The sequence below is a fragment of the Hypomesus transpacificus genome, chromosome 24 (genome assembly GCF_021917145.1).
Source record: "Hypomesus transpacificus isolate Combined female chromosome 24, fHypTra1, whole genome shotgun sequence".
Classification (NCBI taxonomy): Eukaryota; Metazoa; Chordata; class Actinopteri; order Osmeriformes; family Osmeridae; genus Hypomesus; species Hypomesus transpacificus.
In genome coordinates this window covers 5,956,391-5,974,788 of record NC_061083.1, presented here as the reverse complement: position 1 = coordinate 5,974,788, position 18,398 = coordinate 5,956,391, and the positions used below count along the sequence as shown (strand labels likewise).

Sequence of the window (18,398 nt, the reverse complement as noted above, 5' to 3'; positions counted from 1 at the left end):
TGAAGAATAATACCTTCCAAGGTCTAAAATCCTAAACCTTGACCAGGCTTCAAGCGCCCAGACTCATGCAGTGTAACGGTGATGAAATAGCCTACATTAATAATAGGCTTAGGGATCTTTTTGTAGTGAACCCAATTCCATGCAATAAGCCTACATTATGTCTGAAGTATACAGCCGATAACAAATAGTTTGACGTTGCTTTAATGACTCCAAGGCGTCTGAACCATAGGCTATCTGATATCACTCTGTTCTGAACACCGTAGGCTGTCAGACACACAGAGGCAGTGTCGAGTGGATGTGAAGTGGAGTCTTGATTTTGTGAAGTGTTTTCACGGTTTGAGCCACCGCGGTTGCTGTAGCTAGAAGCAGATGAATGGTTAGACCGACGTGTCGTATTTCCGCAAAGAGAATGTGGAACCAGAATGTACCTTAGCTTTCGCTAGCCGTATTCATCTAACGTTGAGGCGGATTTAGAATCGATCACAGTCCAGGTAGACTGGGTCCAGGAGGGCTAACATCAGTCTTTCTTAGACTGATCCCATTTTTGTCGTCCCTTCATACAACATAACATCATGATTAAAGCCATTTTAATATTCAACAACCATGGGAAACCTAGGCTTTCTAAATTCTACGAGCATTACGTGAGTATTCGACTAGATCTGCAAATATATTTTTTACATTTAGCTAGGTATTTCCTTTTTCTAGTCATACTGGCTGAAAGACTTGCTAGTAGCAAACTAACAAAGTCAAGAAATATTTAGTATAATCTCCACAATAAGATGACTGGTAAAACGACTGGTAGAATGGTTTGTCATTGCCAAATATTTAATCGGATGTGAACTTGTAGTCAGATGTTCATGCTAAGGTTAAGGCTATATTACATTTGTTTAAAAGTCAGTTCTGCAAAATGTGTTTTTAATTAATTTCCCTGCTGCCACAACAAATATAGTAGCCTAATATTTTGCTGTGGCTAGCGTTGTATCAGGGGCGGGGGGTGTAACTTGCTCTGGTCCTAAATCGATGGGAGTATTAGCTTGTGTCATGGATCTCTTAGCTAAAGTATACTGTTTCAGTCTGGGATAGACGTCTCGTGAAAAGGTGAACTAAATAATGCAACATGCCCAATAGTATAATTTACACTGACTAACAACATTCGTGCCGTTTTGTTTTCGTTACATAGACTTAAGCGATATACATAAAATGAATTGTCAATCACAGCCGCGAGCTGTTCAGTCTGTTTACGTCACATGACGCAGGATATGCCCTTGTGATTGACTCGTGCTCCTTACCATCAGTAGGCTGGTTATTAATTGTAGCAACTGTGCTATAACAAAATAAGAAACAGTATACATTGTAAAACGTGGAACATTCTCTCATTTACATAAGCTAACTTGGCGAGTCCTCTGATCTCGACTAAGTAATTGGATTTAAATCTCAAGGTAGTCGTCAATGACAGTGTAACCAACCTTTTGCATCCGAGTAATACATCTATCACAACGTTACTGAGAAATGTGATATGCATCCCAAGCATTAACACTTCTAAAATCACCCACTGTAGTGCTAGGAAACCGACAATATGCTGTTAATCAGAGAGTCTGTTGTACGAGCTAAAATGACAGCCAACTCTCACAGCATCGGCCTGAGTCAAAGCCGAGAGGCGTGTTGGCATGCTAGGCGGTGCCACACACTGATGTCAGACGGAAATGAGAGTGCAGCCACGGTTCAGGTCTTAATGCTTTTATTTCTCTCCTGGCATGCCTGCCTCTGTAGTCTCAGCACAAGTAACCAGACCAAGTACAGACTGCATATCTCTCTCTCCCCCTCCCTCTCTCTCTCTGACCTTCTGACCACACACACACAGCTCAGTTAAAAGATTACCTTACTGTGGTACAGTTGAAGGCAACCTGTAGAGAAAGTTCAGTCACTTTCTTTACCTTATTTCACTTTGTGTACCAATCCAAGTTGTCTGGAGTAGCACAACCCCATAAAAATCATTTATCTAGGTTAGTCTCCTACCCGTGTTACGACAGCTTTTACCTAGTGGTTTAACCTTACGACAGAAATGTTGTACCTGATGTTGTTCTGTTGTGCTTTTGTGACCCACAGAGTGAAGACACCGAACAGCAGATCATCAGGGAAACGTTTCACTTGGTGTCGAAAAGAGACGAGAATGTCTGCAATTTTCTCGAAGGTGGAATGTGAGTGTTTGCCTTCTCGACCTCTGAGAGGTCAGAGATTCCTTTCCCTGACGAATGCCAAGCGCGAAGGCTTTACATTTTACAGACATCTCTTCTGTAGCAGTCATGTTTTAGATGTTTTAAAACTGAAACAGAATAGGCTTAGGATCTTTATTAGTCTTTTCAGTAACTGCTCTAAAAGGGTACAGAAAGTGAATGGTTTTCTTTATATGGCAAGTAAATGCAAGTCAATATTGCATCAAGATTCATCCAATATGGACTTCTACAACTGTCAAAGGGTTGCCTGGAGACCAGCTAGTGGGAAGACCATAGATCATGAATAATTGTTGAATTATTCATCAATTATTAATGAAGCAATTGCATGGCAGGTGTTGTGTTCCTACGATGGAACCTCTCACTCCACTAGGATGATTAAACACACACTAAGGGCAACACTACTCGTGTCTATTGAAGATGCTAATGTGAACCATAACTTGGATAATGGGGAGAGCAACAAGCTAGCTAGCTGTAGCACCAACAGGCCACTTCTTAATATGTCACACAGCCGTTGGGGGGGGGGAGTAGGGGGGGTATTGAGCCTGCACACTCCTGATCTGCTGTCAAATGCTTTAACCACCGAGCTAAACGCATCCAAACAGATGGCTTCATTAAACTAATTGAGTTTTGTAAAGCTCACTGGACTCAGAAGGTAGTGTTTGTTCTGTGTCTTCCATGGGAGCAAGGCCTGCTGCTATCAAACATGGTTTATCAGTCTTTAACGGGGTTGGTCAAGGATTCCTGACTTGACCCTGGTTTTATCTGCATTGACCATGTGACCACATCATGTCTGAAGGATGAGAACTGTAACAGTTTGTGTCTGGAAGTCAAGATGGCGATCCTCTGACCATGTGAAGGGTCAAGCCTATGTGCTTCACTTTGGATAAAAGAGTCAAGTAAAATGTAGACGTAGGAAAGATATCAGCCGGCCCTGTTGTTTCACATGTAGGGAACAGAGATCATAATCTGTCATGTGATCAACCATGCTAACTTCCTCCTATGTTGAGGTAGTGAGTCATGGTCTGGTGAGTCATGGTCTGGTGAGTCATGGGCTGGTGAGTCATGGGCTGGTGAGTCATGGTCTAGTGAGTCATGGGCTGGTGAGTCATGGGCTGGTGAGTCATGGTCTGGTGAGTCATGGTCTAGTGAGTCATGGTCTGGTGAGTCATGGGCTGGTGAGTCATGGGCTGGTGAGTCATGGTCTGGTGAGTCATGGTCTAGTGAGTCATGGGCTGGTGAGTCATGGTCTGGTGAGTCATGGTCTAGTGAGTCATGGTCTGGTGAGTCATGGTCTAGTGAGTCATGGGCTGGTGAGTCATGGTCTAGTGAGTGATGGGCTGTCGTTGGGTTCCAGGTTGATAGGAGGCTCGGAGAACAAGCTGATCTACAGGCACTACGCCACCCTGTACTTCGTGTTCTGCGTGGACTCCTCGGAGAGCGAGCTGGGGATCCTCGACCTCATCCAGGTGACCTCATCCACGCAGTCATCCGCTCTTGCTGTTGGTCTGGGAGCGTGTGGAATCGTTCGTTCTTACTGTTGGGAACGTTTGGTACAGGGTTGGGCCACGCCCCCCGGTAGAGTGAAACTTAAACAGAAAGGGTTGTAGGGTTTTGTCCGGTGAACAGCTCTCTCTTGAATTTCTCCCTGCAGGTGTTTGTGGAAACGCTGGACAAGTGCTTTGAAAACGTCTGTGAACTTGACCTCATCTTTCACGTGGACAAGGTAGAATATGTCCCCTTGTGATGTCATAACTGCCCAAAGTTCTTCTGACAAAAGAATGTATCCATCCCTTTGTGATGACACAGTCAGGCTACAGTCTTAGACAGCTGAAATGCAACATGTGCAGAGATCAGGCAAAACGTGGTGTGGCCTTGATTGACAGGTCCACAACATCCTGGCTGAGATGGTGATGGGCGGGATGGTGCTGGAGACCAACATGAATGAGATCATCACGCAGGTTGACGCCCAGAATAAGATGGAGAAGTCTGAGGTAAAGTCCCCCCGGCCTCCTTCCTCCCCCCCCCCCCCCCCCAGGGACTGGATGTGCAGGCATGTGTGTGTGCTGGACCCTGCATGGACGCCCCCCACCCCCAACCCTTATCCAGTGCCTGTGTGTGATGTTCCTAACCTCTCCTGGGTGTTTGTGCCGTTCTGCCCCCCTCTCCCCCCCCCTCCCGCCCTGCCTCTGCACTGCTCCACACAGAAGAACCAGACTGTGTTCCCATCCTAGATACTCTCCTAACCGCGTTCGCTTAGAACCGTGGTTCCGTACCACTGTGGTTAGTACGTCCATGGAACCTTGATCCCAGACACTCACCCTATTCCACCAGACTGGGGTCAGCCTGGGTTAGGGCGAGGGGGAGGAGGGGCAGAAGGGGGAGGGGCCCAGGGCTCGCTAGAGTTAGAAGCCTTTGATGTTCAGACGTCCGTCAAAGGTGCCCTGAGCTGACCATTTAGTGTAACATCTGCCAAGCCTGTTATCTCGGATGTGATTATCTGGAGTCCTTCACATATGGCTGCAAGCTACCAGCTGGGCTTACTGCTTTGTGTTGATCCAGCCAGTGCTGCTTCTGACAGTTGACGATGAGCGTATGGGCCAGTGCATCCACGCTGCTAAGGCGCTAGCGACTTCTACCCATTCACCGTAAAGCTACCTTTTTTTGCAGCCAGAGACAATTTCATGAAATCGTCTGCATTCACAAAGTACAGGTCACGCAATCTCTGTTTGCTGCAGTTCGATTGAGAAGCCCATGATAATAATCCAGACGTCTGTGAAGGTAACCAGGTAACCAGGTCGGCACATGTCCTCCTGCAGACTATAGCACTCCAGTGTGTAACACAGAAAGAACTGCCCCGCAAAAACCCCACTTACTAAACCATGAAGCTATCAGGTAGAGATCTCTTGTGAACAACTTCCTCGACACTGACTCGTGATCCCTAGCGGCTGATTGGCTGAGCAGCGCCAGAGCAGATGGCTAGCCCCCTCAGGTCAGAGACACAGTCTAACCGAGAGGAAGACAGTCTGGCTTTACTCAGCGTGGCTGACATGTTTACGGCCAACAGCTGGCGTGAGGGGTCGATTCAGCTTCCTTAGGCGTTCTCTGAGCGAGTTCTCTGAGCGAGTTCTCTGAGCGAGTTCTCTGAGCGAGTTCTCTGAGCGAGTTCTCTGAATGTTGAACAAACGTCAGATCTGTCGTCTCCTCTCCTGTACTTTCCCCGGACCTATCCTAGACCGCCGTTGTCCGTAAGAACGCCGCAAGTCTGACGTCATCATACGGATGATTGGCCGGTTGGCGTGATGGAATTAACCTTAAACCGCTAAGTGTTAATGTGACTTACACATACACCCACCAAGGGTTTATGAGGATTTTGAAGGACTGTCTGCAGACGTCTCGGGTGGTATTTAAGTCAACTGTGTGCCTCGGAATGCGGTCTACGATAGGTCCCAGTCACTATTCCTATTACAATTAAAACTGTAATTACTTTGAAATCTGCTTTTTAACCACATTCCTCATTTCCTCTCTTTTCTTGACCCTCTGTAGTTCTTTCCATTCTTCTCTCTCTTTACAGACGTTTATCTTTCAGTGTCCCAGGCAGGACAGATAGACACAGGTACTGCTGAATCCACCACCTAGTTCTGTGACCCCCAGATCGATCGTACGCCCCCCCCCCCCCCCCCCCAGCTGCCCACAGGCCCTTCGTGTAATAGCCTAACGTCACTAACACACAGATCTTTCACAGCAGACCCAGAAATGTGTCAGGTTCCCTTCAGAAGTCTGTTCGTTCAGGCCTACTGGTGACGTTGGTTGAGATGTATGTTTGTGTCTAAGACGTAGGGTGAGAGAAGCAAGTGCAACCCAAGCCTGGTCTCTCCTCCTACACAGTTCATCTTGGGTTCTGGTTAACGTAAACAAACATGGCGTCCAGTTGTGATGTTCCAGCTTAGCTGCAGCTTAGTTTAGCAGCCTAGCTTGGCTCTCATGCCTGTCTGGATGCTGTAGGGGTATAGATTTTTTTCAGATGCGAGTTGGACAGCTGTTTGGATGTGGCCATTAAATGTATTTTTTTTTAAACTAAAGTTGTACCTAGTTCCTCCGGGGTATGGGCATGTTAAAGTTATGTGCAGTCATTTTAGTACAAAATGGTTTTGGGAGCTTTATGTAATGTAAACATTACGTTGGATTACGTTGGATTATTATATATGCCTGAAAATTACAGCCCAGATTTTAACCTAAAAGATTTGGGGCTTTTGAGGAAACATTCGGGGCTCAATCCCCAGAGGCCCCCCCCCCTCCGTTCCCCTCATGCTCCAGGGCATCACTGGCAGGCAGGGTAGTCTTGCTGGGGAGTATCTCCTGGTAGCCCTTCTCCCTCTCTAAGGGGTCAGAGAGCCACCTCTGTCTCTCCTTGAACAAGCCTGCAACACACACGTTGTTTTATTCCTGCCAGATCAGCATTCTTGCTGCCATGGTGACCTCCACTTGTGTGACTCCTCCTCCTCTCACATGATGGACAGGGAGTGAGAGGCGATGGTGAGCTTTGGTTACCGTGTGAGCATGATTATGGAGAACGGGAGGGAGGTGAGGTGGCTAGGTTCCCTTTAGCTCCCCTCACAGATCGTTGCCTGTGTTCAGCCTGGGAGGGTTGAAGCAGTCATCCAGGGAGGGTTGAAGCAGTCATTCTGAAACCTGAAGGTTGGAGCCAGCTCTAGCTGAGAGAAAGAGAAAAAGATATGCTATAGGTTGCGTAGAGACGCCGGTTTCTAGGTCTCGTTTTTGGGTCTGTCTGTTAAAAGATTTAGTGGGGGGATCTCTAACAGCAGTGATTCTCAAATGTGGAGATTTTGGCACGCGCAGAAAACTTTTCTTTTTAAAACTTGAACCATTTGATCTGAAAAATGTAAATCTGTCAGTGCAGATTTTGGAATCAGTTGAAGAATCTGACTCGTTTTGATCTTGATTTGTATACTTTGGGATTCACTGTGTTAGAAGGTTCCATCCTCCCATTTCCACAATACACCAAATCTAGACTTAGACTTTCAGTCTTAAACAGTAGTTAACACCATAGACACAGTCCTAGTGTTCAAACTGGATATGAACTCCTCAGCTCCATCTGGAGATCGGTGTACATCATGTAACTGACCCCTGTAACTCAATAAGCTACACTTAGGCCCACATGAGACCATACAGATGTTTTATTTTGTCCGAACAAGCCACCTCACTTAAGTCACGTGTTCACTCAGTCCTGCTAAACGATCTTAATTCTGTCTCAACTTATAGAGCTTCATTTCCTCTCCACATCCAAACTCATTCATCTGCTTTACCCAATTCTCTCCTTGCATTTTTATCCTTATTCGAACCTCCAGATTCTGATGGGTGTTTTACTTTTCGAGCTTAATCTGTGTCCTTCTCACAACAGTATTACTGTCACCAAATGAGCCCAGACCAGTATGTTCTCCTAATGGTTTCATAATTGGCTCTGGTTGTGCTGTTAAAATCATACATAACGAACCCAAAGAATGCATGTGCACACACAAGCTAGGCATCTGGATGTCTTTTTGCACATTGTGTCTGTACGGTGGTAGTGTCAGGCTTTTGCATTGTGTTTGTCCGTGACTGTCATTTGTTCGGTGCCTCGTGTTTAGTATTGGTAGATTGTGCCCGTATGTGTGTCGTACGGAGTTGCAATGCGCAGCATGTTGGTATGCTCTCCTGGTGACAGACTGTGTGTGTGTGTGGATGTGCGTGTGTGCATGTGTTATCTGTTTGTGTGTGTGTGTGTGTGTGTGTGTGTGCGTGTGTGTTATCTGTGTGTGTGTGTGTTTAGGCGGGCATTGCAGGGGCGCCCGCTCGGGCTGTCTCCGCTGTCAAGAACATGAACCTCCCAGAAATGCCCCGAAACATCAACATTGGAGATATCAGCATCAAAGTGCCAAACTTACCCTCCTTCAAGTAGTGGCAGCAAAGGTCCTCCGGAAGACGTCGACCAATGTTTACGATGCAAGTTGTTTACCAAAACCGAAGTGGAAAAAATATCACGTTTTATCAAATGTAGGCTATCTAATGAAGGTACTGTGGGAAATCCCCATTTGGCGTTAATGTTTTGAACTCCTGTTTGAAAATGAATGTTATTTGTGGCTTTTTTTGTTTGATGAGAAAGTATTTATTTGTTATTACATTCCTCTCAGCCCTCTTTGGATGAGTGCCCTTATTTCAGGCTGCTACAGTATTGGAAAATCATACCTTAGTAGTGGTTTGTCAAAAACAAACAGAATAATATTCTTATATACAAATATGCTGTACGATGATATATGATATGCTGAAACTTTTATCTCTTTGTTTTATCTGTACACAAAATATTTTAAACAATTTTATCTAATCAAGTTATTTTTCTTGATTTTAATAGGTGCATGTTTTTTTTCTTTTTCCAACCTAATAAAGTATTGAATCATTTTATGATGGTCTTGTATTTGTGTGACACAATTCATTCCGATTTCAGTTGAAATATACAATATTTAGCTTAGCTACAGTCATTTATGTTTTGTGCTTATATATCCTATTATGTAATTGTAATATATATTTGATAGCCACTCTAACCATTCAAATTTGAGCATGCGATTCTCCATATACTCTGTGTCTCTATCAGGTGAATCGACGTACACGATTGATTCACCTGAAACAGTGGGGCATTTCAGAACCGAATCCATCAAATTTGTGAATGAAAAGTAACAGATATCTACAACAGCAGCCTAAAGGCAGCATTGCTCAAGCAAGCAATAGCCCACTACCTGTATGAGCTACAGTCGTGTGGATCTGGTTGTACCTGTATGAGAGGGGCTTCAGATGTGTACAGGTGGTTGAAGAGAGGGTGGAGAACTTCAGCTCTATTGTACTGGCGCAGTTCTGCAGCAGGCTGGTACCAGAGGAGGGAAACGTGCAAAACATACATACTGTCAGTATATAAAGAACCACAGCCTTAGTTCAAGTCTATGCATCTTGCTCTACATTAGGGGTGTTCATTCCTGATGTTTCTCTGCTCCAACACACCTGATATAAATAAAGGGTCATCAGGCTTCCTCAGAGCTTGACAAGAAGCCATTCATCCGAATCAGGAGTGCGGTGTGGAGCACCCCTGCAGATGGTTTGGTCCATTTTAATTGAACACCTGGACTAAGCTCATTTTGTGTATGTGATGGATACTTAATGCTGAATGAATGCCTGAAACAGTGGTCTTTTCTTGGTTATGGGCACAAATAAATGTATATTTGAATTGTGAACTTGAGTTACAGAATTAAAAACTATCATGTTTTGAATTGGGAAAACTACATTTAGATTGAGAGTTTAACGTTAAGTGATTATGTAATTCTCCCTTTAAACCACGAGATGGTGGTATCGAAGCGCAGCCCAATGGCGCTGTCGAAACAGTGCCCTTTAAAAACACGTTCCATAGGGCTGAGCTTTACCACCTCCATCTGGTGGTTTACTGTAAGAACTGCACCTGTAATGCTCCCATTAAACCATTAGATGGCAATATTGAAGCGCAACTCAATGGTGGCATTTGAATAGTACCCCTTTAAAAACTGCTTCCATAGCGCTGTAATTTATTAGCTTAATTAGTAACATTAATCTGCAATTAATCAAAGTATGAATTATTCAAAGTAAGAATTAGTCAATCATCAGCACTGAACATCTATATTTTTATTTCTATACCCCACAAACACAAAACTCCTGTCCCCTGTGCACCAATACAGATCTGACACGATTTGACAAGTCTTAGCAATGTGGCAAGACACTCATTTGGTTGGAAATTCTACCGTGCTGTTTACATCTGCTTCATTCCAATACCGCGCTGAAGAAACACCTCCACCATTGCAAGCATGCCACATCCCAAAAAACGTTACCATGGCAACCATACCTCGCAGGAGGTGAGACACACAAAACTCTGAAGTAGGAGAAATGCAAGGTGTGTGTGTGTGTGTGTGTGCGTGTGCCTGCACATCTAAGGTATAACCTATAGATTGTGTTGCTGCATGTGAATGAAGAAATAACACACATGATGGCAGGACAGACCCTTTGCATGTTAGGGAAGGGGGTACACCTTATATCAGGTATTGAAAACAGACTCATATGGAAGACAGTAAGAGTTACAGAGGGGATACACATTATATCAGGCCGTTTTTCTACCACCGTTCCACGTCGCTATTTGTTCCATTTAAGAGGTGAATTCGAAGTGCAGGCGCGCTCCCGCGGCCGGGGATGCAGATCCTGGCGGGGATGAGTGCCTTGGCACGACACTGGTGCTTGTGTCTTTTGTATTTTTTTGTCAGCTGTAGCAAGCCATGCAGGGTCTTGGTTCAGCAAATAACGTTTGATGACTTTAGAGCGTGCGTGTGGCTTTAACGCTTCAAGTCTAAAATCACGTGACAACGAACCCGTGAGATAAACATAATCATCGATTGCAACTAGTGAGCGCCAATTTCGCGCATCACTTTACAATTATTAATCCATTATCCCATGCTCATATACGTTTTTAATTACCATAGTCATGGTTGAAATTGACCATACTAACACTTCATACAATACTTTACGATGAAGGATAATATTCCTCACCAAATTCCTGCGCAACTGTGATGTTCAGAAATACATCCAGACAAACCCCATGACAACAGGGAAGCGGCTGTGTTGGCTGGATGGAAGTATCGCTCAATCAACCTGCTAAAGCTTAAAAACTTTAGATCGCTTGTAGAGTAAATCAGTGCACGAAGGACAACTATGGCTGCTTTCCTAAAAGAGACTCAAAGGTGAGGTCACAGATCGTTCACAGTCTTGGTGCGGGCCGGTCTCTTGTACACTGTTGCTAGCTAGTTGCTCATCTGAAGTTTCAACCATATAATGGTGTTTTTCTTTAATTAATAGACAGTGGTCCATACGCTAGTATTATAATACATTCAGTTATATTTGAAAATAGCCATGCTAGCTAGTGTGCTTACTGTAGCTGGTACAGTAATACAGTTTACCGTTATCCTGTCCACTTAGCATCAAAGAGGCAGTGTCTCTAATCAATGGAATCGATCAGAACAAGTTTTCCAGATTGCTGTCGCGGATTCTACAGAAGCTTCATCTGAAGGTAGGCTGTGGTCTTGATATTAACGAGACTTCGCGCCTACGACCTACCTACCTACCTACCTACCTACCTACCTACCTACCTACCTACCTGCCTACCGATACAATTATCGACCGCCGCCGCAACAGTTAGACGGTTTAAAAAGCTTGTGACTTACTTGCAGGGGGAACGCACCTTCAGCGAGGAGGAGGAAGAGAAATTACAGGCGGCTCTCTCATTGGACAAGCAGGCTCTGGGGTTGGTTCTGGAGACGTCAGCCTTCATTCTAGAACAGGTAAGGACCGGCCTTCATCTGTCATTACCACGAGGGGGCTACTCCCGCCCAACCTCTCGACTCGGTTAACCCCATCTTATCCTCCTGCTCTCTCTCCAGGCAGTGTACAACAATGTGAAGCCTGCGGCTCTGAAGCTGCAGCTGGAGGCTGTGAGTCTGTCTCCAGAGCGGGCTGAGGCGGTCAGCCAGGCGTGGGCCTCCGCTGGCCCCGATCTGGTGGAGAAGCTTCGGCAGGGGATATTCACCCCCAAGAAGGTAGGGCTCACGTTAGCGCTTTCGCTAAACGGACGGCGGTCTCTGGAGATTTCCCCTAGATCGATTCAAATAGAAACTTGACGAGACCAGCAATGGCAGAGAATGGTTGCGTGACGTGTGTGTATGCATCTTGTGTGTGTGTGTTTGTGTGATAGCTGGAGCAGGTGGGCTGGCAGCTGAACCTGCAGATGGCCCAGTCCAGCCAGGCCAAGCTGAAGGATCCACATGCAGTCCTGGAGCTGGGCCTAAGCACTGAGGCCTCTGAGGTAGGAGGACACACACACACACGGTGCACACACATTCTCTCTCTCTCACTCTCTCCTGCTCGTTTACTCTCTCTCTCTCTCTCTCTCTCTCTCTCTTTCTCTCTCTCTCTCTCTCTCTCTCTGTCTCTCTGTCTCTCTGTCTCTCTGTCTCTCTGTCTCTCTGTCTCTCTGTCCTGCTCATTTACTCTCTCTCTCTCTGTCTCTCTCTGTCCTGCTCGTTTACTCTCTCTCTCTCTCTCTGTCCTGCTCGTTTACTCTCTCTCTCTCTCTCTCTCTCTCTCTCTCTCTCTCTCTCTCTCTCTCTCTCTCTCTCTCTCTCTCTCTCTCTCTCTCTCTCTCTCTCCCTCTCTCTCTGTCTCTCTCTGTCCTGCTCGTTTACTCTCTCTCTCTCCCCCTCTCTCTCTCTCCCTCCCTGGTTAACAGACACGTGTGTTTACTCAGGCCCAGCCTCGTTCTCAGGGGAGGCGTCTAGCCTTGTGAGTGTGGCTCCCTCCAGAGGCCCATACAGATCTTAGATCTGAGCCCAGGCAGCACTAACCAGAGAGTGGGGAGCTTGTTAGCTGCGGCCCCCTGGGGCCTCCTTGGGCTGGTCCTCTCTTCTGGGGTGTGCTGAACAGGGGCACTGGACTGTGACCTGCTGCAAGGCGGAGTCATCCAGACAGCTGGATGAATGATTCCAGCGCAATAAATCCTTTAGTTTCCTTGTGTTTCTATGTTTTTAATTGTGTTTATAGGTACATTTAGCTAAGCTGCCCTAACTGACTGAACTAGATGTCTTAATACCTCTCCTGGTAAGTAGGTACAAAAAAAGAAAGAAAGCTATTGGACAAAAAAAAAAGGCAAATCTTCATTGATTTGCCAGGGTGTCTGTCGAACATGGTAATCCTGGTCCATGGATACACAGGAGGAGTCTAGGTGGTTTCCCTGAGCAGGGATCTGCAGCGGGCCAGGGGAGTGCACCAGGGGAGTGCACCAGATTGGGGGCGCTTGTTAAGTGTTACCTCCCCGGAGCGTACACCCACAGACGTGGTGTGGAGTCAGGGACACGTTTAGGCATCGTAACTAAGTCTATACGTTTTAGCATTCATGTGTGCTTTTTTCTTATCTCATTGCACGCTATAGTGGGAGGGCTGCCTCTCTGTTTCTTCAATATTTCCTCCAGAGTAAAACATGAATTAATTTATTTAAATCCACTTACATGGGCCCCTGGTGGGAATAGATAGCAGAGGGCCTGAGGGGAGCCAAGGACTCCAAACACGTCTCACGGTTTCGACCGGGTGGGGTGCAGTTCCCCTTACGTTCGGCAGGGGGCAGTGTTGCCCCACTGCAAAAACAAGCCTTCAGTCTCATAGCTCTATTCAGGCTGTAAGAAATATCTAGTTCAATGTTGCATAGAAAGAGTTTGAATCTAAACACATTGTTTCGTTCCTTTGGCAGTTTCTTTTTTTCTTTCATAATTGTGTTTTATGTTGCTTTTTCCCTGCATTGGTTTTATTTTGTTACTTTGTTTCCCTGTGTCAAAATAACTGTACAGCCTCCCATTTGTGTCTCGGACAGAAAAACATTGAATTCTAAGTCCGAAGTATAAAACTAGAAAGGTTGGTACATAATACAGCAACACACTTTGCTCGCGATTGATCGAGTCACCTTCTTGACTGAAACACCAGCCTTCAAGGGGTGTCTTTAAGAGATTTCAACTGTCGACAGAAGACCTGACGTGGGGAAGAAGAGAAGATGGAGGGATGTGAGGAGCAGAAACAGGAGGAGGAGAGGAGACCAAGGACAGCTGTACATTATTGATTGTGGAACCCAATGCTGGTCGTAGATAGCTCTCCTGTTAGATAACAGTCCTGCTACATCAGCAGGGGGGGGGGGAGCAGAGCAGCCCAAACAGTTTTCCCGTTTTATCACATTTGAATCATTCAGCAGTCGCTTTTTATCCAAAACAACTCACACATATGGTCCACGTGAGAAGAAGTTCAGCAGAAGATCAAGGATCAGGAGTTTGTCGTCTTCAAAGGGTTTGGGTGCTGAGAGGCGTGTATTCACCAGCCTCTTCCCCTTTCCTCACTGCTGCCGTGGACAACACGACCCTCATCTCCCAGGCGACCGTCATGACGACCTGCTCCAAGGGCTTGCATCCTGGCAAGGCAACAGCAGAGATGAGAAACAAAATGGCCGCCAACGAGAAGACAAGATAAGCCCCCAGCGATGTCCACATTTAACTTGTGAAGCCTTTCTTACAAGCAAGGTCACAGAGGGCGTCACAAACGCCCATATAACTGCTCCTAAACCAACCTCCACCCTCAAGGAAAACCTCCCAGCTGAACTCAGCTCAGTGAGGGCTCCCCTCCTCCAGAGAGGGTCGGTGACAGAGAGGTGCAGACCAGAGACTGAACACATCCATGCATCAAATCATGCATGTTCCTGGGCCCTCACCAGGTCACTGTATGAATGTCTTCATGTTCCTGGGCCCTCACCAGGTCACTGTATGAATGTCTTCATGTTCCTGGGCCCTCACCAGGTCACTGTATGAATGTCTTCATGTTCCTGGGCCCTCACCAGGTCACTGTATGAATGTCTTCATGTTCCTGGGCCCTCACCAGGTCACTGTATGAATGTCTTCATGTTCCTGGGCCCTCACCAGGTCACTGTATGAATGTCTTCATGTTCCTGGGCCCTCACCAGGTCACTGTATGAATGTCTTCAAGTCCCCCTCAGGAAGGTTGTGTTTCCGAACTACAACACCACACAAACCACCTCTTACGTAACCAGGATGGCTGTGGAGCTTGCATGACACAGTCCCTTCAGACCCCGCTACAGAACCACCGCGTGTCTGTTCTGTCACGCAAACTGTGGTTGCACGGAGAGGGTACCCCCTGGTGTGCAGGTTCCTCTGCCATACACGGCAACATGAGTTTCGTGTACAGTATGAACTAGGCCATGACCACTGTCACATCCAAGGCGACATACAAAGTTGGATTTGAACCTGCAATCTCTAAATCTGCAGTTGCTGCAGATGCTCTAACCACCGAGCTTCATTCATCTTTTCAGAAAAAGGTCTAATTCAGTTCTAAACTGGACTCAGTTACAATAAATTGTAAACAAGACAAACTGAATAGACTCACTCTCAGATACAAAGAAAGATATCGACGTTTCCCATTGTGAGCTGTGTCAATGGTGACATGGTGAAAAGATGATTGTGTGACACCAAAAAAGTAGGTCAGAATGTCCAGTACAGACAGAAGATGTCTGCTTTCATAGTCCAGACACCTCTCTCTCTCTCTGCTTCCCCACACGAGAGAGAGAGAGAGAGAGCGAGCCATGCACACAGTAGATAGGTGGGGGGATGGTGCTAACTATGTTAGCAACGGCTTCTTGGTTTTTGTCATCACTGTGTGGTGTCAGTGACATGCAAGTAATCTATTGATTTTCTGTGGCTGTGGCTGTTTTTACCGGCCAATAAAAGTTTTAGAATTTTAATTCTGTCCTTCTCTCTCTGTTGCTCTCTCACACGCTGACAGAAATCCAGATGGTACATTTATGAGTCGGAGAATAAAATACTTCATCAGTCTGGAGAGATCTCTCTCCCCCCCTCTCTCTCCCCCTTTCTCTCTCCCTTTCTCTCTCTCTCTCCCTCCCTTTCTCTCTCTCTCTCCCTCTCTTTCTCTCCCTTTCTCTCTCCCCCTCTCCCTGTCTCTCTCTTTCTCTCCCTTTCTCTCTCCCTCTCTCTCTCTCTCTCTCTCTCTCTCTCTCTCTCTCTCTCTCTCTCTCTCTTTCTATCTTTATCTAAATAAATGGCTATAAACGGCAGCGTTTCCTGTGGACATGCAGGTGCATTGTGGGTAACGCTGTCTAGGTGCACCACCGGCAGGTGATGTAACCATTACGCTGATGTTTCTCCTCTGGTTATAGGGCGAGAGTTTAGGGTGATTAGCACCTTATCTATCTGCACCCTGGCTGATCATGGTGGAGGATATAACAAGCTTGGGTTTGAGGTGGAGGGGCAACCACAGGTGTGGCTAGAGATTGCCTCATGATCTGAAGTCATTCTTATGATTCGGGGTACTTGAAATACCTTTTAAATGAGTGGGCCGCACACCAGGGTCAGTAGTACTCGAACGCCCCGTCGACACAAGAAACTAAATCAAGGTTAGCCCAAGTCTTACAAGTTACTGAGGCATGTGTTTAATCTCAGGTTTGACCAAACAGCTGGTGTTATTGTCTGGATAATTAGTTTTCAGTAGAGCTATCTCACACACCTCCTAACACACACACACACACACACAACCAAGTACACGTGTGCTCCCAATCCTATACCCAACGCTGCCTCACCTCTCCCTGCATCCTCCTCAGATAAAGCCCCTAAAAATAGAAGAAAAAAAAAAATAATAATTATATTTCTCCCCCCCCCCCCCCTCTCTCTCTCTTTCATTGTGTCTTATTCATGATTGTACCAGTTGGTTGCGGTTTCTCATGTGTCCCTAGTCTGTCGGTGAGCTAAGCTAGCTAACTAATTCTATTTCGTCAAAATCTCACTTGTTTTGGTATCAAAGCAGCAGACATGAAAGAGTTTCCTGACTCTCATTTATTTTCGTTCTGAGTTCGGTCACCGAGGAGCTGGAGTCTTTGTAGGAAGAAGTTCCAGAGCAGAGCAGAGCCAAGGAGAGGTGACCTCATTCATTATCACCCCAGAGCTGCAGCACGCAATTAAACATCACATTAGGGGGAGGCACCGCCATCCAAACATCCACGTGGTCCCTCGCCTCGCACACTTCCCAGGCTCTCCCTCCGTCTTTCTCTCTCTCTCTTTCTCCCCTCTTTCTATCACTCTCTCCTTTTTCTTTTTCTCTCTCTCTCCCTCCTCTCCCTCTCTCTCAATCTCTTGTCTGTCCCTTCTCCTTTTCTCTCCCCCTCTCTTTCTGTGACAGAGGCCAATTCCACACACAGAAAAACGGTAAACTTGTAAATCTTAAAAGCCAGAGTAGACACACACTTTTCCTTCCTCCTCTGAGCAGTGGCCCTGATAGGGCGACCCCCTGCTCACAATCAAACAGACCCCATTACTCAATCAATCCCGTTGGGGAGCTGGGGGCCCCCCGCCACCCACGGTCGGGCCCCCCTCTGCCCCGGCCCCCCGCAGGGGGATGATGAGGCCCAGCCTGCCCCCCTCCCAGGGGTCTTTGTGGAGCCATCTTAGGAGGCTCTCCTTTCTCCCTGGTAACTTGTGTTCTCTCTGCTTCAGTCCTGATCCATTACATTACATTTACATTTAGTCATTTAGCAGACGCTCTTATCCAGAGCGACTTACAGTAAGTACAGGGACATTCCCCCCAAGGCAAGTAGGGTGAAATGCCTTGCCCAAGGACACAACGTCATGTGCACCGGCCGGGAATCGAACTGGCAACCTTCAGATTACTAGCCCGATGCTCTACCCACTCAGCCACCTGACTCCCTGACCATGATCCTCCCTTTGTCTGCTCTCGTCATCTCTTCTCCTCCTCTTGTGTCCTCCTCTTGTGTCCTCCTTCCTCCTCTTGTGTCCTCCTTCCTCCTCTCCTCCTCCTCTCCCTCTCCTCTCTTCCTGGTGAAGAGACCAGTGTATCAGGGTCCTGGCCTGTCCAGCCATCCGATGATGTCATGTCTTTATTTGCTCCAGGGGAACCATTAACCCCACCCCCTCCTCTCCTCCTCCCTCCCTCATCTCTCCCTCCTCCTCCTCCCCCTTCTTACCCCCTCGGGATTCTTGTCCCTGTTAGGGAGTGGAGGTATTTGGGGTGTCCAAACTCATCTAACCATGAGTCCCAGTGATTAAAGAGCCCTCAAGTCGCTTAGATCTCCTCTGGCTCCGGGCACCATCTCTGGTTCTCCTCAATCTCTGTAACTGTCCTGATGATAAGGGAGCATGCCCAGGATCGGGATTTTGTTGTGTTTTCGTTTCTCTCTTGTCTGTGTCTATTTATAGAAGATGTTGTTTTAACTGGTGTGGTTAACTGAAAGGATTTTTCCTTTCTCTCTCTCTCTCCTGCTCTTTTACTCTCTCTCGTCATCATACTCTCTCTGTCGCTCTCTCGCTCTCTCATGCTCTCTTTCACTTTATCTGGCTCTTTCCTCCTATTTCAATTAATCTCTCTCCGTGCTTTCTTCTCTCTCTAAACAAGCCTCGCTGATTGCAGAGTAAGGTGCAAAATCAGAACCATTCAAGCAAGCGAAGGCTGTAACAGACCAAGGGCGCTGTGTTGTGT

General features: G+C 46.5%; 2 protein-coding genes across 3 annotated transcripts; both read left to right on the top strand.

Annotated features, from left to right (window-relative positions):
• Positions 1–315: 315 nt before the first annotated feature.
• ap3s1 (adaptor related protein complex 3 subunit sigma 1) lies at positions 316–8,690 on the top strand. 2 transcript variants are annotated; one of them, XM_047048547.1, is made up of 6 exons: positions 316–641; positions 2,107–2,198; positions 3,589–3,700; positions 3,886–3,957; positions 4,118–4,225; positions 5,806–5,856. In XM_047048547.1, the coding sequence occupies exons 1-6, from the start codon at positions 573–575 to the stop codon at positions 5,839–5,841; spliced, it is 489 nt and encodes a 162-aa protein (XP_046904503.1). In that variant the 5' UTR covers positions 316–572; the 3' UTR covers positions 5,842–5,856. The 2 variants fall into 2 exon arrangements, with proteins under 2 accessions (XP_046904503.1, XP_046904502.1); XM_047048546.1 differs by lacking the exon at positions 5,806–5,856 and adding an exon at positions 8,062–8,690 and having other exon boundaries at positions 321–641.
• A 2,157-nt stretch (positions 8,691–10,847) lies between these two features.
• On the top strand, positions 10,848–12,213 carry commd10 (COMM domain containing 10; the record flags this gene model as incomplete). Its single annotated transcript, XM_047048432.1, has 5 exons — positions 10,848–11,035; positions 11,271–11,361; positions 11,522–11,632; positions 11,732–11,887; positions 12,043–12,213. Coding segments are annotated over exons 1-5 (558 nt in total), but the record flags the coding sequence as incomplete, so codon positions are not given.
• Between the last annotated feature and the right edge of the window lie 6,185 nt (positions 12,214–18,398).